This window comes from Pseudocercospora fijiensis (assembly GCF_000340215.1).
Source record: "Pseudocercospora fijiensis CIRAD86 unplaced genomic scaffold MYCFIscaffold_7, whole genome shotgun sequence".
Taxonomy (NCBI): domain Eukaryota; kingdom Fungi; phylum Ascomycota; class Dothideomycetes; order Mycosphaerellales; family Mycosphaerellaceae; genus Pseudocercospora; species Pseudocercospora fijiensis.
The window spans coordinates 2473216-2500018 of NW_006921538.1; the positions used below are offsets into that span (position 1 = coordinate 2473216).

The 26803-nt window shown below is 50.7% G+C and overlaps 9 protein-coding genes across 9 annotated transcripts; 5 read left to right on the forward strand and 4 right to left on the reverse strand.

The window, feature by feature from the left end:
• Nucleotides 1-8: 8 nt before the first annotated feature.
• MYCFIDRAFT_189891 (uncharacterized protein) lies at nucleotides 9-3123 on the forward strand (the record flags this gene model as incomplete). The annotated part of the gene is made up of 3 exons (XM_007931090.1): nucleotides 9-88; nucleotides 209-2733; nucleotides 3041-3123. The coding sequence occupies 3 exons, from the start codon at nucleotides 9-11 to the stop codon at nucleotides 3121-3123; spliced, it is 2688 nt and encodes an 895-aa protein (XP_007929281.1).
• A 49-nt stretch (nucleotides 3124-3172) lies between these two features.
• MYCFIDRAFT_208547 (uncharacterized protein) lies at nucleotides 3173-6704 on the reverse strand (the record flags this gene model as incomplete). The annotated part of the gene is made up of 1 exon (XM_007931091.1): nucleotides 3173-6704. One exon carries the CDS (start codon nucleotides 6702-6704, stop codon nucleotides 3243-3245), a length of 3462 nt encoding a protein of 1153 aa, XP_007929282.1. The 3' UTR covers nucleotides 3173-3242.
• Nucleotides 6705-7093: 389 nt separating this feature from the next.
• MYCFIDRAFT_156068 (uncharacterized protein) lies at nucleotides 7094-9682 on the forward strand (the record flags this gene model as incomplete). Its single annotated transcript, XM_007931092.1, has 1 exon — nucleotides 7094-9682. The coding sequence occupies exon 1, from the start codon at nucleotides 7169-7171 to the stop codon at nucleotides 9680-9682; it is 2514 nt and encodes an 837-aa protein (XP_007929283.1). The 5' UTR covers nucleotides 7094-7168.
• Nucleotides 9683-10107: 425 nt separating this feature from the next.
• On the reverse strand, nucleotides 10108-10558 carry MYCFIDRAFT_89883 (uncharacterized protein; the record flags this gene model as incomplete). Its single annotated transcript, XM_007931093.1, has 4 exons — nucleotides 10108-10161; nucleotides 10214-10241; nucleotides 10305-10412; nucleotides 10485-10558. The coding sequence occupies 4 exons, from the start codon at nucleotides 10556-10558 to the stop codon at nucleotides 10108-10110; spliced, it is 264 nt and encodes an 87-aa protein (XP_007929284.1).
• A 4666-nt stretch (nucleotides 10559-15224) lies between these two features.
• Nucleotides 15225-18528, reverse strand: MYCFIDRAFT_49900 (uncharacterized protein; the record flags this gene model as incomplete). The annotated part of the gene is made up of 4 exons (XM_007930647.1): nucleotides 15225-15829; nucleotides 15885-16766; nucleotides 16845-18358; nucleotides 18411-18528. 4 exons carry the CDS (start codon nucleotides 18526-18528, stop codon nucleotides 15404-15406), a joined length of 2940 nt encoding a protein of 979 aa, XP_007928838.1. The 3' UTR covers nucleotides 15225-15403.
• Nucleotides 18529-19491: 963 nt separating this feature from the next.
• MYCFIDRAFT_156074 (uncharacterized protein) lies at nucleotides 19492-20326 on the reverse strand (the record flags this gene model as incomplete). Its single annotated transcript, XM_007931094.1, has 1 exon — nucleotides 19492-20326. The coding sequence occupies exon 1, from the start codon at nucleotides 20305-20307 to the stop codon at nucleotides 19492-19494; it is 816 nt and encodes a 271-aa protein (XP_007929285.1). The 5' UTR covers nucleotides 20308-20326.
• Nucleotides 20327-20981: 655 nt separating this feature from the next.
• Nucleotides 20982-21452, forward strand: MYCFIDRAFT_18688 (uncharacterized protein; the record flags this gene model as incomplete). Its single annotated transcript, XM_007930556.1, has 2 exons — nucleotides 20982-21110; nucleotides 21159-21452. Coding segments are annotated over 2 exons (423 nt in total), but the record flags the coding sequence as incomplete, so codon positions are not given.
• A 121-nt stretch (nucleotides 21453-21573) lies between these two features.
• MYCFIDRAFT_177264 (uncharacterized protein) lies at nucleotides 21574-22634 on the forward strand (the record flags this gene model as incomplete). Its single annotated transcript, XM_007931095.1, has 10 exons — nucleotides 21574-21649; nucleotides 21679-21841; nucleotides 21868-21900; nucleotides 21927-21968; nucleotides 22016-22051; nucleotides 22082-22226; nucleotides 22258-22351; nucleotides 22387-22499; nucleotides 22531-22544; nucleotides 22574-22634. The coding sequence occupies 10 exons, from the start codon at nucleotides 21574-21576 to the stop codon at nucleotides 22632-22634; spliced, it is 777 nt and encodes a 258-aa protein (XP_007929286.1).
• Nucleotides 22635-23913: 1279 nt separating this feature from the next.
• MYCFIDRAFT_86846 (uncharacterized protein) lies at nucleotides 23914-26785 on the forward strand (the record flags this gene model as incomplete). Its single annotated transcript, XM_007931096.1, has 2 exons — nucleotides 23914-24054; nucleotides 24105-26785. 2 exons carry the CDS (start codon nucleotides 23914-23916, stop codon nucleotides 26526-26528), a joined length of 2565 nt encoding a protein of 854 aa, XP_007929287.1. The 3' UTR covers nucleotides 26529-26785.
• Nucleotides 26786-26803: the final 18 nt, after the last annotated feature.

Genomic DNA, 26803 nt, shown 5'->3' on the forward strand with positions numbered 1-26803 from the left:
CCATCGATATGATGGCGGCGCCACGCAATGGGAAGGCGAGCTCGTACTACGCAGCGGCCGCCTCTGTGTCGAACAACCAGACCACGTCGTACGAGACGACAACAGGCAAACGCCCGACGGGGACGTATAGCACGAGCACCAGCACGAGCACCAGCACCAGCACCAGCACCAGCACCAGCACCAGCACCAGCACCAGCACGAGCACCAGCAACCGTAAGAACACGGCAACCCCATATCCAGCCTACCAGGATACGACGACCGAGTCGCGTCCGCGTACAGCTGCTCGAAGCATCGGTCGGCCGCAGACCGCACGGCCCCGAACCGGCGTGTCCACTCTTGGTGTCGAGAGCCAGGAAATCGTGTGTGCCATCAGCGAATCTCGTGGCGTAGCACCGACCGTCGGCCTGGCATTCATCAATCTCGATACTGCCGAGGCCGTTCTTTCGCAATTCCACGACAGTCAGACTTACGTCAAGACAATCCACAAGCTCATGGTGTTCAATCCATCCAACGTCCTCGTCATCTCAACTTCAGCCACCCCAAAGTCGAAGCTGTTCTCCATCATTGAAGAGCACATGTCAAATCTCGAATGCAACATTACTCTTCTGGATCGCAAGTACTGGGCGGAGAGCACGGGGCTGGACTACATCCAACAGCTGGGCTTTTCTGAGGATGTTGAGTCCATCAAGACTGCTGTTGAAGGCAACTACTATTCCGTTTGTTGCTTTGCCGCCGCTTTGAAATATGCCGAGATTGCAATGATGAAGACCTTTCACTTTCATGCGCTACGCATCAAGTACGAGCCATCCGAAGGATCTATGATGATCGATCTGTCGACTATCCGGGCTTTGGAGCTTGTGCAAAACTTGCAAAATCCAAAGTCCAAGGACTGCCTGTTTGGCCTCCTCAACGAAACACTGACGCCAATGGGTGTTCGGCTACTACGAAGCAATGTCCTGCAGCCTGTCACGAATCAAGACACACTCAACAAGCGATACGACGCAGTGGAAGAGCTCAGCACGAAGGAGGACATGTTCTTCAACGTTCGCTCTGCTCTAAAGCCATTCTTAGATATTGACAAGATCCTCACACAGCTTATCCTGGTACCTGCGAATCCGGCACATGGCCTGAATACTGAGCAGTCTATCAATAACGTCATCATGCTGAAGCACTTCGTGACACTGATCAGGCCCGTATTCGAATCGCTCACTGGCTCTCGCAGTGAGATGCTACAAGAGATCCAGCGACTTTGTTCGCCAGAAAACGTCGACAACGTGCTTGATTTGATTAACAGCACCATCAATGAGGACACGACATTCGCTCATCAGCCTCTCGACCTCCGCAATCAGAGGATATATGCTGTCAAGTCTGGCATCAATGGTTTGCTCGACGTTGCACGTCAGACGTACAAGGAGGCTATGACCGATGCGATGCAGCATATCGCTGATATGGGTGAAGAACACAAGCTTCCTTTCATTACCAAATATGAGAACGGTCGCCAGTTTTACCTCCGTCTTCGTGTGGACGAGCTTGCAGACCGCACTCTCCCGGCTGTGTTCATCAACGTATACCGAAGAAAGGACATGATCGAATGCCAAACGCTTGATCTTGTGAAGCGAAATCAGAAAATCGTCGACGCCCACATCGAAGTGCTGAACATGTCAGACAAATCCGTCAGAGAGCTCATCGTCAACCTCCGCGAGCACATGTCAGGAATGTTCAAAATCTGCGAATGCGTCGCAATGCTCGACATGCTCGCCTCCTTCGCCCACATCGTCGCACTCCAAGACTACGTCCGACCAGTCATGAGCGCAACTCTCGCCATCCGAGCCGGTCGTCACCCCATCAAAGAAAACCTCCAGCGTAACAACAACACAAAATACATCCCCAACGACGTCTACGCTACGCAACAAACCCGCTTCCAAATCATCACAGGCTGCAACATGAGCGGCAAAAGCACCTACATCCGCTCCATAGCCTTAATGACCATCATGGCCCAAATCGGCTCTTTCGTCCCAGCACAATACGCAGCCTTCCCCATCATCCGCCAAATTTTTGCTCGCGTCTCCATAGATTCCAACATCGAAGCTAACGTCTCCACCTTCGCTTCCGAAATGCGAGAAACTGCTTTCATCCTGCATAATCTCGATCCTTCCAGCATGGCCATCATCGACGAACTCGGCCGCGGAACTTCGACGCGTGATGGGTTGTCCATCGCCATCGCCATCGCCGAAGCTCTCGTGTCAAGTCGAGCTTTAGTCTGGTTCGCCACACATTTCCGAGACCTCGCACAAATCCTGTCCGAAAGAAGCGGAGTCGTGAATTTACACCTCTCCGTCGACATTTCCGACGCCAGCATGAACATGCTCTACACCATCGCATCGGGCGCAGAAAAGGAGGAACATTACGGTCTCAAAATCTCGAAACTCGTCCCTTTGCCCAGAGATGTGGTGGAGGTTGCGGAACGTGTGAGCACGGCACTTGAGAGGATTGGGAAGAGTCGGAAAGCAGGAGGGAATTTCGTGAGTGTTTTGAAAGCGAGGAGGAGGAAATTATTGTTGAATTTAAAAGAGCATTTAATACAAGCGAAAGAGGGAGTGATGAGTGAGGAGAATTTGAGGGTGTGGTTACAAGATTTGCAGAGGGAGTTTGTGGTGGGGATGGGGAGGTTGGATGAGGAGTTGGAGAGGGAACGGGAACGGGAACGGGAACGGGAACAGGAGGTGGTGGATGGTGGGGACGGGGATGGGGATGGAGGAAGGAGAGAGGCTTTGAGTGATATTACTCATGTTTATGTCCATGCCACTCAGGAGAATTCGAATGGTCGGAGTTTTGAGGAGGTGGTGGGAGAGATGGATGATGGGGATGGAGATAAGGAGAATCGACCTCCCGAGACAGATACGGGGAGAAGTCAGCTTGGGACTTCGCAGACTCCGCGTTTGATGAGCACGATTGGTGAGAGTTAAGTTACTCGAAAGGGGGGGAAGTGATGCGAGATGTATCGATATCCTTGGAATTGCTGATAATCAATCTTATCCAGAGAATGGAGAAGGAAAGCACTGTCCACCCCGTCCATATGTTCATGATCATGACTACCACGTATATACAAAAACCACTTCCTGATCGCTGCCCATAACTCCCGTGCCCTCCAAGACAATGTGGGTATCTTCATCAATCTGTTCATATAAAAATAGAGAGAGAGAGAAAAAAACAAGAATAGGCTACAACGAACTCATCCCTCCTCATTCACAACCCATCTTCCCAAGTGGACTCCAACAACCATTCTTCGAACCAATCTGCAAAACCTCTTCCACGCCCCCAAGAATCCCCGTGACTTCAATAACCACATTGAAAATCGTGCTGATCGACCACAAAGCGATAAGTGCCCAACCAATCCTCTTACTCAAAACCCATCGATTCAACGGCACGGAAATCAAAAGCCCCACAAGCGTAATCAAAAGCGTAATTCCACTCACAATCAGAGTCTTGCTAACCTCGATGTGGTAGGAATGGAATTTCAGACCTTTGTGCGGGTGTTTTTCGTGTCTTTGTTCGGCTCCACGGATCAGGAGGTAAGAGCCAGTGAGCCCAATGCCGAGGAGAATATTGAGCATTGGACCACCGAAGCAGGCGGAGAGGGCCATGACGGGATATCCGAGTTTTGCGACTGTGACGTCCGCGACGAGATCTCCTAGAGAATTTCCGACGGCGAAGATTGTGAGGCCCATGATTGCGTGGGACATGTTGAGGATTACGGCTAGAGCTTTGAGGGCGCCGACGACTTGGGAGGCGATTGCGGAGATCCACGCGATGGCGACCACGAAGCCGACGAGGCTGAGGATGATTCTGTAGTAGCTTGGGCGGTAGGTTGATGTTGTGGTTAGGAGGAGGGGGATTAGGAGGATTAGGCTGATGAGGAGGCTGATTAGGATTGGTTTGATGAGCCACGTCTCGGGTAACTCGTTTGGTGCTTGAAGATAGATGCTGAAGACGATGAAGATCGGAGCCAGGAAGACTTGGATGATCGTAAGCCACCGATTCCAGAGCTCGTCCGCGGGCCCGTCTTCAAGTTCTGGTGAAGCGACCATTTCAGGTTGGATATGGCTAGGTTCCGCTAGAATTGAGGCATTACGCACTTTGTTACTGCTCATGATGTGTCGAAGGTGCTGCTCCGTGCCAATGACAATGGAGGCTGTGTTGCCATGGCCAGTCGCGTTTGACACTCCAGGAATGCCGTTTGGAGAGCGCTCGTGGCTGTGAGGATGAGACTCTGAATCGTCGTGTTCATGCTCAGGCGAGATACCCTTAAGGCCTGTCGTAGTCACCAGGCTCTGGACGCCAGCACTACTCTTGGATCGCGTTGTGTCCATACTCCAGTCCCTACGTGAATGCGACTGCGATGGCGTGCCTTTCTCTTTCTCAGCGTCCTGATCACTCTCCACCACAGGCAGAGTTATCGTGAGTAGGAAAACGCTTGGGGCAGCGACGATTCCCAGAAGCTTTTCCCACCAAGTCTTGTCGTGCCAGTGGTAGATTGTCGGGAGCAGAGTCGAGATCATGACTCCTGGCGGGGGCAGGAGACGATATGGCCATACCTTAGCCAGCTTGTTAGGCCGTCGAGGTCTTTCCATTTCGGCGCTGTGTTCAGCATCAACCGAATCAGGTGAAGTGACACTGGCCAGAGGAGCTGGCGTATACGAGCTAGGTGGTCGTGTGCTGATTGGAGACCTCGTACTTGCGGTCACTGATGGTGAAGGATAGTCGCGATATGCTGGGAAGGGAGACGTGCTTCGGCTAGAAGGCGACCTTTCCCGACGCTGTGGGATCACAATCTTCGGCAGCGATTTGACACTTGGCACAAGTCGAGGCGAGTGTGGATCGTCCTTTGGCGAATCTGTGCCTCGTCGTGTTGGTGCTCGCGGGACACGGTAATCGACACTAGATTGTCTTGGAAATTGTCCAGTATTCGGAGGCGCTAGTAATGCTGAGCTTGGTATTGAGCCGGAAGTGGTCGCTGTCGGAGAGCGGCTCCGTTGAATAGGTGCTTCTCGTCGGGGCGTGGCTGGCTCTACTCGGAGAGTTGGCGATCTCGGGTATTGCTGACCGCCAGAAGATGAAACACCCAGTCGTACATCATCCTGCCCAGGTCCTGCTCCCTCTTCAGCAAGGTCTATCAGGTTCTCTTCTGATAGTACTGGCGTCGGGCGTTGCAATTTTGGATCGATCTGCAGTGACGCAGCGTCATTTGCTGACATGGCCTTGTTGCGTGTTTGGGCTCTTTCGAGCGGTGCAGATAAGGGACCTTGATCTGTGTCAGGTCGTCGCTCCAATTCGGGAGTTGTGCTCTCATCAATGACGTGGACTTCGAAGGGCGGTCTAGCTGCTGGATCGGACAGAGAGGAAAGTTGATCTTGAAGCTGAGCAGTGGTATATGTCGGGTCATCGGAATAGCGTCGCGAGTCCATAGGTATGGTCTGATGATTGCGAGACTTCTGCAGCGATTTGAGAACTGCTTGGAACTCCAGCGCACCAACAAGCGAGGGCCGGACAGGGGTCACAGTATTCTTCCTCGAACGGGTGGGCCTCGTAAGTCGCATGTTGCTGGCGAGCTCACTCATCCATCGATCTCTTGCCGCCTCCTCATCGTCCTCGTCGCCACCATCAACGTATGGAGAGTTAGCGTCGCCACCACTTTCTAGTGCGGACCAGTCTTCACGCGATACACCCCTCGAAATGCTCGGACGTCTTGGGTCAGGCGGCTCCTCGGGATCGTCACGGTACTCTTCCTCGGCTTCGATCTCGTCTTCAGGCTGTAAGAAATGGCCTCTTGCAGCGGCTTCCTTTTCCCTTCGCCGTCTCCTTCGTGCAAGCCACCAATGCCAGGCGACCACAAAGCATACGTATACGATGTAGTAAATCACCATGGCCACACATTCCCAGAAATTAAGTCTACCATCCCACAAGAACACCATGCTGAATGCTGCCGCAACGATGAAGAATGCGACGTCTCTCACAAAGCTCTTCTTAGCAACATGGAAAGGCCGGATCAACGCCATGCTCCCACTCACAACTGCTGTGATAAATCCTGCCGCTCCAAACAGCTCTCCAACTGCGAGACTGCCACTGTTCGTACTCATAGCCGCGAATGTCGAGAAAACATCCGGGCTGCCATTGCCGAATGCCAGAAAAGTAACTCCCGCCATGCTCTCACTCAAGCCCAGGAAAGCAGCAATCGTACTCAGGTCTATGCAAAAGAAGTCGGACGCGGCGATTCCGATGGTGCTGAAGAGCAGTCCGAGCCAGCAGATGAGAATCAGAAATGCGACTGGCTTGGCATTCGCCAGGCGGCAGTAGTAGAGGTCCAAGTACGCGGTGAAGCCGCCCTCATCGGCGGGACAATGTTCCTTGATGTAGGCGCATTGGTCCTGGTGCTGGCGCTTGTGCACCAGTCTACACTCTTCATCGTCGCTCAGGGCAGATATGGGGTGTGGGGAGAGGTGGCGTGCGTGGAGCTGATGCTGCGGAGAAGCTTCGAAGTAGTCACGGCTGAAGATGGAATATGCCGCGAATACGGCGAGGATGAATACGGTGAGGTAGAAAGCCCTGGCCGCACGGTATGGAGGACGTCTGGCCCTCAGACCTGCTCTGGATGTCGACGCCGACGCCAACGCCATGCTGTCCGGGCGGAGCGGTGAGTGAGCCATTCGAGGGGCATTCTGCATGTGATAGAAGTATGGCTAACGCTGTCGGACAATCTTGTATGCGGCGAGCATCGCGATGCGGCGGCGAAAATGCTCATCAACGCCTGCCTGGATCGAAATGCCTGCTGCGCCTTGGCATGCGGCCAAAGCTTGCTTGGTGGCAGAGTAGTGAAGGGAGACCTGATGCACTGGACTGCTTCAAGTGTGAAGGCACGCAAGCAAGCAAGATGGAGGCAAGGCCAGCTGCACAGCCACTGATGACGTCGGTCGTGTCGTGGCGTGGCTTGCTCGCCGAGGATGCGGCGAAAGCATAAATTCACGCTAGCCCAGAAGAGCAGCAGTCGATAAACAAACGCCGAAACACATCGCGACGCAGGTTCGGCAACGCTCGATGCACATTGAATAACCAGCTCCACCACTGCGGCACACCTTCGACTTCCTTTCCCTTCCTGCACCGACCACGGATAATGCCTCGAGTGCGCGCGACCGGCGGCGGCTCATCGTCAGCGAGCTTCGCGTCTCCCGTCAAGACGCTACACATCCCGCTGAACGACGACAAGGAGGAGAAGGCCAAGAGGCTGAAGTCGCGACAGGCGGCGCACTCAAGCCAGATGAGCCAGATCAAGGCAGCTGCAACGCCGCAGCGGAAACGACGGTCGCTGGGAGTGGGCGAAGACGGTCCCGCGACACCCTCACAGGACGATGATCTGTACGGAGTGCGAGGCGAGCATGTCACGCCTATGAAGCGTGTCCCCATTCTGGCCAACTTCGAGGAGTGGATGAAGATGGCCACAGACAACAAAATCAATGCCGCCAATTCTTGGAACTTTGCCCTGATCGATTACTTTCATGATATGAGCCTATTGAAGGAAGGTGATGGTGTCAACTTTCAGAAAGCGAGCTGCACATTAGACGGTTGCGTGAAGATCTATACGAGTCGAGTGGACAGCGTGGCGACAGAGACCGGAAAGCTTCTGAGTGGTCTGGCAGATAGCGGGAACAAAAAGCGAAAAGGCGGCGACGCAGAAGAAGGCGGCGAGGAAGGTGATGAGGAGGAAGACGGCGAAGACGGGCAAAAGAAGAAGAGCAAGAAGAAGTCGGCGCGATCAGCAGAAGCCACACTCGTGGGCTCTTTCGATCAGCTGAAGCTGAAGAAGATGGAGCTGGAGTTTTCCGTAGATCCACTCTTCAAGAAAGCTGCAGCAGATTTTGATGAGGGTGGAGCGAAGGGGCTTCTCATGAATCACCTCTCAATCGACAGCACAGGTCGCATCGTTTTCGACAGCAGCGACGATGCAGCAGACGCAGCCGCAGCCGCAGAAGAGACAAGACGCGACAGTATGGAGCCCGAGGGCGAGTCTGAAGAGGAAAAGAAAGAGGAGGCAGAGATTTTGCCAGACGACGGACCTGTCGATGTGGCTGGTCTCGGCGCTCGATTCTTCCCAAATCTGGATATACTTGACGCGAACGACATATGTCCATCGTTGAAGACTTTCGAGCTTGGCGGCGGTGATGGCTCTCTGGATTTACCATTCTTGAAGGCGCCTGAAAATTGGCGAGATGATCACGCTGATTCCGAGAAAGATGACGAGCATGTCGATCAGACAGGCATCAACCTCAATGATCAGACAGCGGCGTTTGGTATGGACGACGATGATGCCGCACCACTCTTTGACATGCCCGCAGATGTCGGCTTCGGTGAAGGGGGTGAGGCTTGGGCCAGAGATGCGGCGCTACATCCTCAAATGCGTGTATACGATGTTTCAGGTGGCGCTGATGCAGGAGAAGAAGTTGCAGGAGAGGAGGTTGGCGTCTTTGACTCCACGAGCAAGTCATACGGTGTGACTCTCCAACATAGACCAGGCGATGAACAAGAAAACATTCTCAATTACTTTGACAACGCATTACAGAAGAATTGGGCTGGACCAGAGCACTGGAAGATCGCACGGATAAAAGAAGCCAACAAGGAGAAGGTGACCAAACCGCGAAAGGAAAAAGAACCGTTCGAGATTGACTTCGCTGCACCCATGTCGCAGGAACTTGCAAACATCCTCTACACATCAGCGCCGAACAACTCCAATATATGCCTGCCCAAGAAAGAATGGAAGAGTCGAAGTCGGAACCTTTTACCAGACGACAAGCATTTCAATTCCAAAGATCTCCTGAAGCTCTTCCTAAAACCGAAAGCCAAACTTGGTGCCCGAAGACCTGGAGGCACGAGCCGACAACCGCCGCCGCTCATGAACGAGGAAATAGACGAGGCATACTGGGCATCGCACGACGCGGACATGGGTGCTCGTCCTGATGTCGACGACGCTGTGCAGGGTGACTACGATGCGAATTTCTTCCAAGACGACAACCTCCCCATGGCCGGAGCAATGGACGACGATGACGATGACTTCGCAGACGCGCGAGACCACTTCTCACCGGGTGCAGACGAGATCGATGCCGCAGGACCTACTGGCGGTGGCATAGACTCCGTCGCAGGCCCCACGGAGACCGGCACAGGTGAAGCATTCGGCGCAAACCTCGTAGCACAATCCAGACGAATGAGACCAGAATACGTCCAATACGCGCGTGTCGCAAAGAAAGTCGATGTCCGAAGACTTAAGGAAGAGATGTGGAAAGGAATCGGCTACGAAAAGAGGTCAGTAGTCATCACATCTTCACTCCCACTCCCACCAACATTGACCGCTGACATTTATTCCAGGCCACCACCTCCCGAAACTCCTTCCTCCAGACCTCAAATTCCTTCTCTTTCAGTTGACGAACAGTCCGAACTCAAGTTCACCGACATCATGAATAATCTGCAACACGTCTACCCCAAACAACAAATGCAGGATATCAGTACTTCGTTTGGTTTCATTTGCTTGTTGCATTTGGCGAATGAGAAGGGGCTTGTGATTGAGAATGTCGAGGGTTGGGGGGATTTGAGGGTGAGGAAGGATTTTGGGGCGATTATTACGGAGGGAGATTTATGATTGATAATGGATAGCGGTTGCTTGTTGTTAGAGGATGCTTCTGATTCTAGGCTTTCGTATGGTTTTGGTGTTAAGCGCATGCTCAGCTAGATATTGGTTGGCGCCGGACATTTTGTTGATAAGACCATGATGATTGAGACGAGTTTATTCGATGATCCTTTCACGACTTTGCCTGCTTCCAGTCATACGGTCACATCGCCTTGGGGAGGGAGCATTCGCGAGGTCGGAGAGCACCGGATTGAGCCAGAACTCGCACAGGATTCCCTTTGCAGAACGCCCATTGAAGCAGAGTCGCTCCCGGAGCGCGTGAAGGCACTCTCAACAGAAATTCCAAGCCCGAACACTACCACGGTGGAAACGAAGCTATACGAGAAAGCGCCGGGTATCAATGCATCATATAACAATTTCGTGTAAGCAGCAGGCCATTACGAAAACCAACCCTTGCCCTCTCTTCGTTTCTGCTCCGCCATCTCCGCCATCTGCGAGCCATCAGTACAATCCTCCACGGCACAAACATGTTGACTATCATACCCATTGTTTCTTGCACGCCTTGTAAGCACTGAGGGGAAAAAAGTAAACGTCAGTGGGAAAAGTCAGTCCGCGTCTAAAGGACCCCACGTACTCGAAGTAGTCCGCACACATGGCCCGATCCCCTGCATTCCTTCTCAGACATTTCAAACTTCGATCTGCGGCTTCTTGACACGGGTCGAAGTATTCGCTGTGCCGCTTGCTGTGATTCTTGTCGGTTAGTGAGGGAGGATGCAACTTGGCGATTGGAGAATGTGGGAATGGACAGACGGACCTGGTGAACCTAGCGCTGCTTTTCTTCCATTCTGAGTCTTCGGTTTCACTTTCTCCTGCTGGCTGATTGGACATCGGTGGTGATTTTCAATGTATCGATGGAGATGTCATCAGAGAGGATGGATATGTGCTGCAGGTTAGGGGTGTCGTTAGTAACACTTTGAGGCCGGATACCAACGTTAGTAACAATATCACTGTTGCTAACCGTTGCTGTTGCTATCCTGTGCCTTAGGCTCTAGATAAGACCTTATCTTATACTAGTAAGAAGTTGGTAGCTTTGTAGAATACTGCTATAGTGCTATATAGACCTCTTCGGATATACTGTCCCTTATTAATCTACCTCTTACGATCCGAATAAGCTTAAATTGGTATAGTTTAGTGTATAGAGCGCTTCCGTAGCTCTTCCGAGAGGGTAGTTGCTTAGGATACAGCCTCGCTTAGGGTTACTAAACAACTATAGGGTTATAGCAGAAGGTGTTCGTACTAATATTGTCTAATTAGCCGGAAACTTAAGAATTCGATAGAGGCTACCGAGAGAGTATTGTTTGTGTTTTTACTACCTATTTAGTCTATTAGATCCTCTGTTTTTATTATTTCTAGCAATTCTACGAATCCTAAAATTCTAGGTTTAAAAAATGCTACCTCTAAAGCATACCGACACTCTTAACTTCTACCTAATCGAGACCGATAATAGAGGCAAGTTTGTCCGCTATATCTAGTATTAAAGTAGTAAAGGAACGGTGCCGGATAATAGTCTCGAGCGTAAGCAGAAGCACCTACGGAAGTATTAGCAATATTAAGACTATAAGCGCTCTTATCCGGAAGATAAGGACGAAGCGCTACTAACGAGGTAGCGAAGGCTTAATTGGAGCCGTTCTAAGCTAAAAGCAGACCGCGATCTCGCTATAACGAAGGCGCTATTGTTTAGTAGTAGGCTGTTTAATAAGATAGATACGAGGCATTATCTAAAGTAGAAGGAGGTCTTCTACAAGTTTAATACTAACTATAACCTACTAGGCCGTAAGAAGGTCGTATTATTAATCCCCGAAGTGCGCTAGGACCTCGAGAAGGAAGTTTAAGCTATATTTGACGCGTAACGAGACCTTAACTTTAGTGCTAACGAGAGTAAGAGTCGCGGTAGAAGTCGCTTCTACAACCTGTTAGCAAATACACCCTCCGGCTCGTTCTTCTACTAACTACTCGATATAAAGGACTCTAACGCTAATGCCGTAACCCTCGCGAGGCAGGTCACCGACTAGGTAATGCCCTTCGTTAATAGCGACCTTAATCGCTAGAATAGCCTCTAAACCGATACCTGTTCGACTATAAGAGCTATACATAATCGACTCGCCGAGAATCCGCTTACTAAGCATGTAATCTATATCTTCTGCGACTCGCACGGTATTTAGCTATTTGTAGGTAACTAGGCGGACTATAACAAGAAGTCGCACTTGCCTTATTATACCGACACTCTACGCGCCGCTAGCTATATAATTAGCATATTTAAGAGATTAAAGAAGAGTTAGAATATTCTTAAGGTATTTGCTAAGGACAATAATAAGATATTAAGAGCCTTCGCTATCGCCTGCCTTACTCGCTAGGGCATATATTATGCCGCAGTATATAGCCTGTTTGTCGCAACAAGTGTCCTTTAAGAGTGCGCGCGGATAATAGCTAAACGGCTCTTTAGAGGCAGTAACGGTAGGCTCGTAAAGGGTGCTTCTACGGCGCTTAACACTATTAACTCGCCTTTCTTCTAGAGCCGGATATAGAGCCTTTATACGCTCCTTTAGCTTATTAACGAGGCACGCCTAATTAGTGAGAGCGATACATCTCGAGTTAGCGATATTATGCCTCGCTAGCAGCAGCTACGGCGCTTAATTGCGTAGGCGTACCTGCCTTACGAGAGTAAACTACTATTACTGTTCGATCTACGGTTCTTAAAGTAGATACAACCTGTTTACTAGGCAGTATACTCTCTTAGTATTAATAAGCCGGCGGTTTTACGAGAATATAGCGATAACGAGAAAGAGTCTCGGATTAGCTTCTTTAAGCGCTATTTTAAGTACGAAGAAAGCGATATATCGACCTACGATCGCTATCTCTAGTTTAACGACGAATTCATCGAATTTCGAGAGGCAACCGCTCGCTTCTATACTATCGGCAATAAGCTTAACCGCTACCGTAAGCGTAGTAATATCACTGCCTATTAGGACTATATATCTCGCAAAGCGCCTCTTATCGTAGAAGTTGCGCTCCGCCTATACCGAACACCTGCTAACTTAGTGCCCTCCGAGCGAGCGTTTAGCGCTATAAACTTTATCTAGAACGACTATCGCTCTAAGCTATTAGCGACTCGCACTAACGACTGCACCTATATTTATATAAATAGCCGCGCCTTGCGTAGAAGACTAGCAGAAGAGGTAATACGTAGACAGCGCAAAGCTAAGTTGCGAGAGATATAGTAGCGATAGCTAGTAACTAAGAAGGAGGTCCGTAAGGCGGAATTAGACGCACTATTAGCCTTCGAAGAGGCGGTAATAAAGGACTACTACCTACCTCCGAGCGACCCTCGATATCTATACCTACCTAACCTTAAAGAGATGTTTAATATCTATAGTACTAGTATTAGTAAGTAAGAGCTTAAGTATAAGGAAGACAATACTATTAATTATAAAGAGATCTTTATATTTCCAACTCTAACTAGATCGTAATAGCCGCTATACTCGCCCTTCTTCAAACTACTAGATAGTTAGGCTTCTAGCTTCTATAACCCTCTAGTTGTCTACTTATAGCTATTATAAGGATAGTAATAGCCTAAGACCTATAGTAACTATCTAGGCGTAGAGGCGTATAGACAAGAGCTTAACCGGCTACGGTTTAGTTAAGCTTAATTGAGTGTATCTATAGCAAGAATTAGTCTATATATTAGTCTATATCTTCTATAGTCTTTATAAGCTAGTATAGTACTAATAGCTACCTTAATAACTATAAGCTTCCTTATTAGGTTAGGGTCTTATAGCCCTATTGTTGGCAACACTAACTTATCGTTATCTACGGTTACTAACACTGTTAGCAACGTTAGCAACAAGACACGTTGCTAACACTTTGACACCTCTACTGCAGGTACGCCATAAGATTCAAGGTCTGTGCTCTGGCGGCTAACGGGACGGCACGCAGCAAGGATACTTCTCTTCCTATTCTTCACAGTTGACATTAATCCTTCTCTTCTTCGGCATCAACGCTCAGATCCTGATATTTAGGACTCAGGAATGGGCGTACGCTTCGCAGGACAAGCTATTCTTGAGAATTTAGGGAGGGCAACAAGGTCTCCTCCGCAAGTCCGATCTCGAATTCGACAATGGCCGGGGATTGATCAGACAACCGCCATTCCAGCAAGGCTCATCACAGTAGCACGATCGCATCTTCCAATCCCTGTCACTATGGATTCTGGGATTATGTGCATGGCACAAGCACCTGCAGTAATGGCAACATTTTCTTAATCTGAGCCATCTCCACGCTTCTCTTGGCCCAATTCGGCATTCGGATCCATACCGCAGACGCCACGTCTGGCCCACGTGCATCTGCAAATATATCGCTCATTTTGCTCGATCGCCTCTTCCGGTATGCGCATGCTTCCGATGTGCGAGGATCAGTAGGCGTCCAAGGAAGTGAAACATCTCAGCATCAATGTGTGAGAGTGCCTTTAAACATTAGACAGACCCATTATTGCCAAGATTCTTGCTCGGCCTGAGACATTGTACTCAAAAGACAGAGCTTTTTAAACATCAGGACAAGATCTTAGACCAAGCAAACAAGTCACCTGGACACTACCACCAAGTCCCCACGAAGTGCTGCGTGACATTGCCGTACGTCTCCCAACGCCTCAGCCAAATTGACGCTGTTCTACGAACATGCAGGCTGATACGGAAAAGCAGACACCAAAAAAGCCAACCTCGCATCCACCAAAGAAATCCCCCTCAATGACAATCGCAGAAGCGACAACAAGCATTCGCGACCAAGTTCAGAAGTTCTGGAACACAGTCAACTACTACTTACCCTCTTTAGACTACCTAAACGAAGGCAGGTACTCAGTACGACCCTCACTCCCTCCCTACAATAAAACTAACACACGAATCCGCAGAAACCGAGTGGTAATCTAGACCTCATAATAATGTTCCCCGTAGCGACAACTAGTGAAGATTTCCCATCGCCCCAGGTGATAAGCGAGGGCGATAACTCCACCGAACACTCCTCGTGGAATTTCCCAGTTCTGGACACAGAAGCTGTGGATCGGGCTCTGGAAAGCTTTATTCAAGAGCAGGAGAAAATCTGTCGAGATGTGTGCAAAGCTCGATCTCGATTTTGCAAACGTTCCGAAAATCCGTCAGCATCGCACGCTGGTGAAAAGAAACCTTTTGTTTGAGCGGAGCAGTTCGGCGTGAATGCAAATCCTTTGGCGGCTTTAGCGGAAGCGGAGCGGGCGTTTTGAGCGTTCTCTCAGGATTCAGCTATAGCATTATGAACTATTGTTTGGTCTTTCACAACACCTTCTCAGGCCGGACAGTGTTCGGAGTCCGGCAGCGTGCCCCAAACAACCAAGTCTTCAGGTGAAGTAAAGCTTCAACCAAGCCAGTTCTTTCTTGCCCTCCTCATAACATCTATGTCCAGGATCTGAATATGCAGAGTGTTGAGGGGAATCAGATCACTCAAGCCCACTCTCAATATAAGTCCAAAGTTTCCGTCGGCGATCACGAGTCTAGCGAGGCTTTCAAGACGTCGAGTTCGCATAGGAATTGTTATTTCTTTCTACTCTATTTCTAGACAAGAATCGACAGACGTGAATCTTAGACCCTCAGAGTATTCATCAACCGATATGACCGAAACGATCAGGTGCCATCCAGGTCCTCTTTTGCACACTCAATCAATCTTCTTAACCCTTCCACTACTGCTCCTCTTCGCAATCTCCGTCGTCTCCATGAAAAAAGCTCTTTCCAAGAATTTGAGGACTTCGTCGATAACGATGATGGGCGCACTCCACGCCAGCACGATCTTCCATTCGTCCCAACCCAGTGGCACGATTTCGAAGATACTTTGTAGGATCGGGGTGTATAGGAGGGTAAAGTGCAGGACCATGGACAACGTGATGGCGTAGATGAGGACCATATTGCGCCAGACTGGTAGAGTGAGGAGAGACTCCGAGGATGAGAGAGCGTTCATGGCGTTGAGCATCTCGATGACCACGAGAATCGAGAGTGATACGGTACTAGCCGTCTTGGCGGACTCGTTGGAGAACATCTGGCAGCCAATCTGTGGGAATGAGGTCGAGCAGCGATGGAAGTGGGTCTGCAAACGAGTGTCAATAATAGGTCAGTCGATCATGAAGGCAGAGGTGACTTACGATCTGGTAGAAGGAGATTTGCGGGCCATGTTCGTAAAACATAAACCACCAAGCATAACCTCCGACAGTGGCTAGGCCCACATAGGTTCCTATTACCATGTAGCGGAAGAACAGCCAGCCACCGACAAGCGGCTCGTCTCTCTTTCTTGGCGGGCGCTTCATCACGTCGTGGTCTTTCGGGTTGAAGGATAAAGCTGTGGCAGGAAGACCATCGGTGACAAGGTTGACCCAGAGAAGTTGAACGGGAATTAGAGCTTCGGGCATGCCCAAAGCTGCTGTCAAGAAGATCGACACGACCTCGCCAATATTGGACGAGATGAGGTATCGGATGAACTGCTGGGTGTTATTGTAGATGCTGCGGCCTTCTTCGACAGCCGTCTCTATCGTTGCGAAGTTGTCGTCGGCCAGGACCATGTCAGCGGCGAGTTTGGCGACATCAGTACCTGAGCCCATGGCAACACCGATATCACTCTTCTTCAAGGCTGGTGCATCGTTCACGCCATCGCCGGTCATGGCGACAACCTCGCCAGCAGACTGGAGGAGATCTACAAGCTTAGACTTGTGACCTGGCTCGACACGAGAGAAGAGCGAAGCGGTCTTGGCAGCTTTGAGCTTGTCGTCCTCACTGAGTTCATCGAATTTCCGGCCAGTGAAGCTCTTGCCTGTGAGATCCTCATGCTCGCCAAAGATACCAATTTGTCTGCAAATTGTCTCAGCGGTGGTCGGGTTGTCACCAGTGATGACCACAACTCGAATGCCGGCGTTACGACATTTGGCAATAGCCTCTGCGACTTCAGGACGAGGAGGATCAAGCATGCCAACGAGGCCAAGCAGAGTCATGCCCTGCTCAAGTTCGTTGTATTCCTTCGATGTCTTTGCAGTCTTGGTCAATGGATTCCTAATGTTGTTGACACTAGCCAGAGCGATAACGCGCAGGCCACGATTCGCCAGGTCTTGGACTTCCTTCTGGAGTAGAGAGCCGAATTTGGCAGAAAGCTGGGCCTGCCTGCCATCACTTCCGACCAGACAGTGTGTGCATCGCTCAATAATCGATTCCGGAGCTCCCTTCACGAGAAGTCGTTGAGTGCTGCCGCTGTTGACGAGTACGGACATGCTCTTTCGGTCACGCGAAAACTCATATGTTCTCAACTTCTTGGCCTTGCTGTCGTAGTAGTTGCTTGCGAAGTCCCGCTTTTGCTCTGCTTTGAGACTGCCTCTTTGAGCGTTGTACGAGCTGTCTGGTGTTCCAACCTTCTCTGCCAAGACTCGAAGGGCGCCCTCGGTCGGCTCTCCTACATTGAGGAAAGCGCTGGTCTTGCTGTCGTAAGCGAGCTTTGCATCGTTGCATACCGCAGCAACCTCGATCATTTGAGCGATCGTCTTCGAGGAAGCCGCTGGAAACTCGATCACCTTCTCGCCTTTGGTGACAATGCCCTCTGGTGTGAAGCTTGTTCCCTCCACTTCAAGCTCTTCCAGCCCGGACTGCGAATCATTGATGTACACGATTCTGCTGACGCTCATCTGGTTGGTGGTCAAGGTGCCGGTCTTGTCGGAGCAGATCACGCTGCAGCTACCTAAAGTCTCCACTGATGGCAAGCTTCGCACAATCGCATTCTTCTTGGCCATGGTTCTTGTTCCGAGTGCGAGACAGGTAGTAATGACCACTGCGAGACCCTCGGGAATTGCAGCAACACCGAGCGACACGGCAATCTTGAGGTAGTAGATCGCTCCTTTGGTCCACGAGTTTCCGTGTGATGGGTCGTTGAAGTGCCGAATATTAATCAACCAGACTAGAATGCAAATACCAGAGATGACCTTGGCGAGCATATCACCAAAATCGTTGAGCTTCTCCTTAAGAGGCGTGGGCTGGGAGATCTGAGAAGTGATGCTCTCGTGGATGTCGCCGATTGCAGTGTTCGTTCCAGTAAGCACCACAATAGCATGCGCATGTCCAGTGACCACAGTTGTGCCCGAAAACAGCATGTTGATCTGATCTTGCTTGACCGCCTGCTCATCCTTAACAGCCACAGTATCCTTGGCAACACTCTCACTCTCTCCAGTCAGGATACTTTGATCGATGCGGAAGCTGTTGCTGTAGATGCTCAGGACTCTACAGTCTGCCGGAATTTGATTGCCCACAGCCACATCAACGATGTCTCCGGGAACCAATTCTTCAGCCTTGACAGTCCGGATTTTACCATTTCGAATGACTTTGGCCGTGTTCGCGCTGTACTCTTGCAGTGCCGCAATCGCCTTCTCTGCAGAGCTTTCTTGACTCACGCCAACGATCGCGTTCAAGATGAGAATCGTGAGAATGACAACAGGGTCGACGAATGCAGTCCATCCATCCTCCTCTTCGAATAGCGCAAGTACGAACGATATCGCGGCGGATGCGAGGAGGATTATGACTAGCTGGTCCTTGAATTGCTCGAGAACCAGTTCCCATAATGGCGTAGGAGGATCTTCCGGGATAGCTGTTCCTTGTTAGCCACGAGTTCGCGGAAGTATATCCTCGTTCTAGCATACCATTCTTTCCATACTTTTGTCTCGCGGCCGCGACTGCGCTGTCGGAGAGCCCAGTCTGTTCTGAGACGTTGAAATACTCCAACACCTCATCTGGTGACCGCACATACGCATTCTCCATATTGTCTGACTGTGACAGATGACTCCCGACTGCCGCAACTCTTCAATCCCTCGCTCGATTTTCAGGAAGCTTCCACTTTTATCATCTCATGCGAGGTGGCGTGTGGCGACGGCGAAATAGCGGATTGAACTAATGGAGTTTGGGACCACGTAGCAATTTACTGTAGCGAACGTGATGGCGAGTATTGGAAAAAAAAATGATGTCGAGTAACATACCAGGTGTCATTAATTCCACCCCGCGCAGAGTGCAGGCGCAAGACTCGGCTTATCTAATACAATTATGTATGCAGGAACCATACGCCGAACAAGGATTGTGAGAGATAGGGCAAGATGTAGAGACGTTTGACTCAGTTATGATTCGTAGATCTGCAACTGCCTGCTTGAGTTCTTTATAGAGGTCATAATCTTCGTTCGAATGGAGACTGCGAGGCCTAACTTGGTAGTGACAATTGTGTGGACAAGAGAACCGAACAGTCTTTAATACGACAGTTTGTGCTCTCTACTTCCAGCTTCCCGCAGTATGCTTTCCGCAGATGGAGGCAGATTTTATGCCTGTGAACACTCATTTAACCGCTTCAATAGCAATATGGCAGACACTATAATATGCTACGTCACAATGCCAGTAGGTAGTCATCAAGACTACGCGCCAAATTGGCAAATAACGTAGGTCGGTCGAGTCTTGATCGGAATCTGCTCTTCGCTAATCTAGATCAGCTTTTGGCTCGGAATCGAGCTTCATTATATCTGTGCGCAGGTATAAGGTTGCAGATTCAGAGGGAGGGTTGATAGATATGTGCATATTCAAATCATGAACATCATTTGGTCTCCAAGACATATTTCATCAATCGAACCGATGGTGTTAACGAGGTGCGAAAAAAGGGTGGACTCACTTTTCCATAGTTATTCGAAACCTCGTGCAAAGAAGATGAGGTGTAGAAATTCTCCTCTTTCTTTCTTTCCTTCCTCACATCAACAACCTCCAAACACCCAGAATAATCGCCGCGGTACCGGTACAAACCCCCATCAACCACTGCAAAGTACTAAACTTCACCGCCTCCAACCTCTCCCTAAGCGCCGCACTCTCCTGCTCAATCCTGGTCTCCGTCTCCTTAATTTTCAAATCCTGACTATTCGCCTCCTCGCGAATCCTGCCCTTCTCCAAATTCAAATCCAACCGCACACTCGCCTGCGTGCGCGAAATCTCATCTCGTAAGCGATTATTCAGTTTCGTGACTTCGTTCGACAAACGTTCGTGACTGGCGCGTGTGAGACTGCTTTCCGTGCTATCGGCGCTCAGGAGTTCGGAGCGGAGTTTGGCGAAATCGACTTTTTGCGTGTAGGTGGCTTTTTCTTGGTCTTCGCGGAGGACCATTGTGCGGGTGAGGTTTTGGATGGATTCTTCGATTACGTCGCCGAGGACTTTCATCATGGCGACGGCTTGTTCTTCGGTGAAGCCTTCTTGTTGGAGGCGTTGGACGAATTTGAGCGTGTCGAAGTGGTGGTCTTTTGCGAGGGGAGGGGTTGCAGAGAAGGCTCGTTTGGCGGCATGGCTGATGGTTGAGGACGGTCGAGGTGCTAATCGTCTTTCTGCCCAGTTGTGTCTCGCAAAAGCTGCTGTCGCTGTCGTTCGTTTCGGAGGGGTCTGGGAGCTCCACTGGGTGGTGGCATGCTGAGCAAATGCAAATCCTGCTGAGGGCTGCACGCTGCTTGCAGTCCAAGCCAGACGGGGCATCAATGAGCGCGTTGCAGCCTCAGCCGCCATGGTTGAAACACTCATCATCAGTGCGGGTCACTTTGGTTGTTGTTCTGGGATTGATCAGGCCGAGACAGAGACGCCAGCAAACATTCATCCCACGGCGGGTCCCTGAGCCCAACACTGGCCAATCAAAAGGCTATCGCGAGTGTCTCTTATCGCAACTTCTCTCACTTATGCGACCTCATCTTCACTCGCACCTCCATCGCCATACAAATGCATAGATCTGTATATCATTGTCTCCCAACTCTCAACCATCGAATTCCAGCGAAAGACAGCAGAAGATCACAGCACGTGAAGACATGCTCTCCAGGCGAACAATTTCGATTGCGTAATGAAAAACTGGTACAAACCGTCTCCTCTCCTCTTGGCCTTGGCGAAAGAAGTGCGAAGCGAAGCGGACCAAAACGTGCCCGCTCTGGCCTCGGGCTCGGACGCAGAATGCAGAGGATCACGAGGGCACTCATAGTGTCTCTTGGAAAGTGAAGACTTTTTCTTTCATTCATTCATCACCAGCCTTTCAAACTTTTTCCTTGAATCCGTCTGGTAATTCCTCTTCGCAATTTCTTCGTGCACTTGCTTGCCTCTCAGCACCAGAGCACACAAAGTCACATGATATGGCACAACCACCTTCTAATGGCAACGGCAACGGCAACGGCAACGGCAACGGCGTCACTGCTGATCCAGCAGCGGCCGCACGATCGCATGGTCGCGGAGGCGCAGGAAATATCAATAACAAGCCGCCAGCGAAGCTCGATGCAGAGGACTTGAAGACGCCGACGATCAAGTCTAGCTTGTATACCACTGGACGTGGAGGTTCAGGCAACATGGTGCGTAAAGATATTCATTAGAAACGTACCCTACTCACAAAATCCCAGGCCAAAAACAACCCCGCCAACGCAGCCGAAACGCGCGCAGCACAAGACGTCGAAGCGCCAGCTCACCATATCAAAGACATGCAAGGGACCTACCACTGGGGTCGTGGTGGTGAGGGGAATATGACGACTCTTGGCAAGTCAGGAGCGCAAGAAGCTCGCGAGAAATCCAAAGAACGACGAGCGTTGAAAGAGAGGACAGCAAGCTCTGGATCAAACGGGGGCAAGAATCGAAGACCTAGCTTCCAGAGCGCGCTCAGCAAGGGTAAAGAGATGCTTGGGTTGGGAGGTAAGAAGAAGGAGAATGGCGAGCCGGCGAAGGAGAAGAAATCTTCGGAGGATGAGAGTGCGATTGCGGATTGATGGTGATGACTCGGGAGATTTTGGTTGATGTGTTGCATTCTTCATTCCATGTGTTATGATACCCAATTTCAGAGGAGAGGGCGGGCGTTTGGGTATAGTACACAGAACCTCTTGTTACGGTAGAAGGAAAAGTCTTGGTTATGAACGAGTTGATGATGAGACAAGCAGAAGGACTTCAGAAATCATCACCGACGGCACGCCTTCCAAGCCATGTGTATCATGAGCGCTGACAATCTTCACAGAATGAAGCGGTGCGTCGATCCGCAAATGTGCTGTTTTCCTGGAGGCTGGACCGCACGATCGGATGAGATTACAACATGTCCGTTGCAGAGATCGACATCGTCGACAGAAAGCAATTAAAAAAACTTTCAAATCAGAACTTGTGGACGACGACAGATCGGGAACAAGCAAAGATTCGGGTCAAAGCAGAGGCGAAGAATTGCAGCAACTGTGAAGAGACCTAGCCGTACGAAGAATTTCCCATTGCATATGACAAGGCGCAAACTTTCCTCTCGAAGCTTATCGAACTGGACGTGCGTAGGTAGATGGAAGCCGGATAAAAGCTCATCAGGCTCTACCGGTCCGGTGTCCAAGATTGCAGCAAGACTTGATGAGAAGCGGGGGGTTTCCGTTGCCTGTGACTCAGACGCAAAGCAGTATTCTATGCCCGGTTCTGCAAATGCAAGAACTGTCGACGCAGCAGAGCTGGTGGCATGGCAGACCGCTGTTTGTGCACGAGTGGTTTTGCCAAGCCGAGGACCCATACACATACATTGGAGGCAAACCGGACCAGAGTGCTGCTCACGTTAACTTACGGCTCATCTTCATCGATAGTCAGTCTTACGGTCATAATATGGGGAGAATGTAGCTGCGAGTAATCGTGCTCTGTTGCTGTCTTCTTGCTCGTGGCTGGCCGATGATGTGTCTCTTGGAAAGGTCAATTGGTCTTGTTGCAGAGATGCAGCTCTTCGCATTATGTTTGTGATGCGTTATCTGCGCGAATATCGTGCAGTGCAGTGCAGTGCGGTGTGTTTTGTTTTGTCGGCCCGCAAGAGATACAAAGTGCATCTCAACTACATCGTTCCTGCGGCCGTTGTAGATGCACATAGAGGATAGCCAGTGAAAGGTGGGCTCTATCTCAGTTGGTATATCGCAACTGTGCTCGCACTTTCCCGAAGAGGTTGGCCTATGCTTGCACTTTCCCAAAGAGGTTGGCGGATGAGCCGTGCCTCCTTCCTCTTCGGCATTTTGCAGACGGTGCAGGTATGCAGAGCAGATTCCGAACCGAATGTTTGACTCGGCGTCGAAGATCGTCTGTCACGCAGAAGCCGTTGAAGTTTTCGGAGCTCCGAAACGACAATACCGTTTCCAGAGGGTAAGGTAGGATGGAGAGCGCAAAGGTCGTGATAAGAAGAAGGCGCAGGGCAAGCAAGGCTCGCTATTGCGGGAAGGAGGATGATCGTTGGATTGTGTTGGAAGTTGTGACAGATTCGACGTCGCATTCGCCCTGCGATGACTTGAGGTTGCATGGCATGTTTGTTTACTGTCTTTGCAGCCGAGTGGTGGTGGTTGGTGCATTGACTACTAGTACCAGGTAAGCTTCCTCCATGATTCCACGCATAATCAAATAGCAATGCTGTTGACGTGTAGTGGAGGACGTCTAGCTTGACACATCACTTCAGCAACGGGGCATGGAAAAGGTATAGGTCGTCGATGAGGTCGGACTCGGATAGACACGTGCTGCTGTGGCTGGCTGATGAGGTGATGGAGGACTTTCGTACGCAGATGTGCGGGCACCAAAGTTACAGCAGACAAGACTAGCTTTGCTCCAACCTCTTCGGTGAAGCGCAGCGACGCTGGATTACCGTTTCAGGTTCACCGCAACCGACAGGATCACATCATCCAAGAGGCACGCCGCACGAGGGCTTAGCCGTTGGCGCTTCTGAATTGCTGAAAGTCAATGCGAAGAGATAGGTACAGGTCCATGACGTTTCTGCTCCGAACTACAGTATGGGACGGTCGATAAAGCTCTGCTTTGGTGCAGATGTGGCATCTCCTTCGACCAAGACGCAATACGCAAGATCTTGATCCTCGGATACTGTTCGCTGGTGGCCGTTCTGCATCAGCGCCTCGGAATGCACCCCTTCCTGTCGTTGGGACCACTTATCACGGGTGGATCTGGTGTGCTCCCGGCTTCGGGGACTGCCTGCATGAACCATCTGCTGTGCTCGCCATCCTTCCGAGCGACGACTATGGCCCCCGAGATCTCAACCACATCTGTCTTTGCTGAATCTGATGCTGCGCGGCCTCTCGCTGAGCCATCCTGCTGGAACAGAGCAGGCATTGTGCTCGGCGTGGAAGGAGCGCTGGACGTTCCCTTCATCAATTCTTGACCATGCGTGCCCGGCCATATTCTTACGAGAGGTCCATCCAGACGGACAACGCGCCGAGGGCCTCGTCATTTGGCACCATCCGTCGCGTGTATCGATATGACGGCATCAACAAAACAAGGTCGACTTGGGATGGCCTCAGGAAGGTACGTGATGAACCCCGCATTGCTGCCTGCTGTTTTAACTTCAATGACAGGACCCTGAGCTCTGGTCGACAGAAGGCGATTGTACAATCCACTTCTACTCCTACAACTCGTCCAAAAGAGGCCCCAGTCTGAGAATTCCATTCAGAGTTGTCGAACAGACGAATAGCAGATACCTCCTGCAACACTGTCTGCAAAGATTTGAACCTACCAGCCCCGCGATCAGCGATAACGACCATTCTGACAGTGGATATGGCGGATCCGTGTCGAGCGATCAAGCCGCCCTGCAATGCGTGGAGCTGTACATTTCCGCACCGCCGCATGCTACCAAGCACGAGGCGCACATCTTTCACTTGAGCACCCGAAACTACTTTGCCTACCTCTTAGACGCTCCGCTGGTCGGTGAGAGCTTGGGCAAAGCCTTGATTGGTCTCTGGAGCCGACTTCAACTCTGGCAGCCGAGCGACATGATTGCATCCGACTTTCGAGTGTACTGTCAGGAGCAAGGCTACCTTTCCTACTCCGAAAACCCCGACTATGCTCTTGCAACACTGCATTTCTGTGAACAGACGAAGAGCAAAGACATGTGGGTCGACGCCTTTTCACATTGCGCAGGCATGTACCATCGGTTGCAACGAAGCGATGAGATCTTCAGTCTGAGCAGTACGTCCAAGGCATTGCTTCGCGCAGCTTCTTTGAAGATGGACCAGCACATAACTCAAGCCATTAAGAGTATTGGTACATTCCTGGAAGAGGAGCTTGGATTGGGCTACCTCGGACTGTCGAAGCCACTAAGAGACCATCTGGATCTGTACAGGAGTACCCTGCACTCGTTCTATGTCAACAAGGTCGGCTATTGGCCTCCGAAGGAGAACGCATCAATGGACAAGGGGTTGTGGCGAGGCATGTACAACGACTTCCGAAGCCTCTACGACTATTTGGCGGACACTTTATCGTCAAATGATCGAGCAGAGAACCGTGCAGATGGTGGTGTCTGTGTCATGCAAAACTTGCACAACTTCGATGAACGCCATCACTACACCCACTTGCCGCATCCTCTACCGCTGCTGCCCGAGCAAGCACCTTCAAAGCGGACCGTCGACCCTCAGAGAGGATCAAGGTCGTTCAAGCTCGGCCGACGCATTACTTTCACCGAGCCCAGGACAGTGACAACTCCAGCCCAGGCTTTGAAGAAGGCCACTAACTCACACAGGCTCGAAGTCATGAACAATGGACTCGTGCAAGACTACATGCGCTTCGAACGGTCTAAATTGGAGGAGAAGACCACCATCACAGAAGCACGCAAAGTTCGATTCATGCTTGCATACTGCATGCTGCAGACTCTCATCAGTATCACAAGAGCTCCACCGGAGGTCCGAGATGCTGACACGCCATCATACCCATTGTGTGTCCTCTCTGCTAGATTTCCACCATGGATGGATGATACTAGTGTCTTCCACATTCCCAAGTCGCCGGTCAAGGATGCTGAACGAAACCTGCCTGTGGAGCTTCCCGACACGAGCAAGGCATCTGAAGAAGACCGAATTTCTATCCACCCAGATTGCGAGGCCGACAACGCCAACGCCTACTTCACAAACATGAACAGCATCACAAGATCAGGTTCAGACATGAGTTTGAGCTCAATGGCACCACCACTCCGAAGAAGCAGTGCTCGGGGCCGACGAGAGTCTTTCATGAATGGCGTCAGTTCCCTGCACCGCTCAATGATGGGCAGCCTTACCCGCGCCCAAAGACGAGGCAGTGTACGCTCCTCCCACTGTAACAGCATCGTCTCGCCCATCTCACCCACCATCGCCCGAAGCAACACCCTAACCTCCTACAAAGAAATCATGGTCGAAGGTTATGGAAACGGTCTCATAAAGTCCAACTCTACCCCATCATTCATCGCACTCGCTGCTCGAAAGAGCATGAGTCAAGAAAGCATTCAAACCATCATCGCCGAACTCCCAGCCAACGCAAACGCAAACGCAAACGCCTCCTCCGATCCAAACTCTACCCCAACCCTCCCAATGCAACAACTCTCAATCGGAATCGGCGGTGGTGGAGGAGGACCAGAAGAAGCCCTCCAAACCCTCGAATCCAACAACAATCCCACCACAACATCATCACCACTCTCAAACTTCGACTTCAACTTCACAACAACCAACCCCAACCCCACAAAACACCCCACCCCATCTCCCCCCGAACCTCCTCCTGCGCTAAAACGTCAAAAACCTTCCACCTACGCCGCAAAACTCCTTCTCAGTCGAAAACCCTCCGGCTTCAACAATACCAATCCTTCTACTTCTACAACGACAGCTTTGTCGTATACGATGATGCCAAACAAAGAGAATCTTGAGGAAGAAGAAGATTATGGGAGTCGGGGGAGGAGACAGTTGAGGCAGACGATGATGGTGAGGAAAGGGGGCGGGAACAAGAAGGGTTGTTTGGGTGCTGGGAGGGTTGGGGAGGAGTGAGATAGGTAAGATACCTAATCAATGATGAGGTGGATGGGGTGGTGGATGGGATAAGGATTGTCTCTTTTTTTTTTGGTGATGACCGATTGTGCGCGAGGAAGATTTAAGTAATCGGACGACACTCTCTCTCTCTCTCGCTTGTGATGGAAGGATGGGACGCAAAAAAGAATCCTCGTTAAGTTCCCTTGGTGTGTGTGTGTGTGTGTGTGTCTTTGGACTTGGACTTTAGCACGATACCCCCCCAACACGCTTCGAAGAATTTGCATTTCATTCGG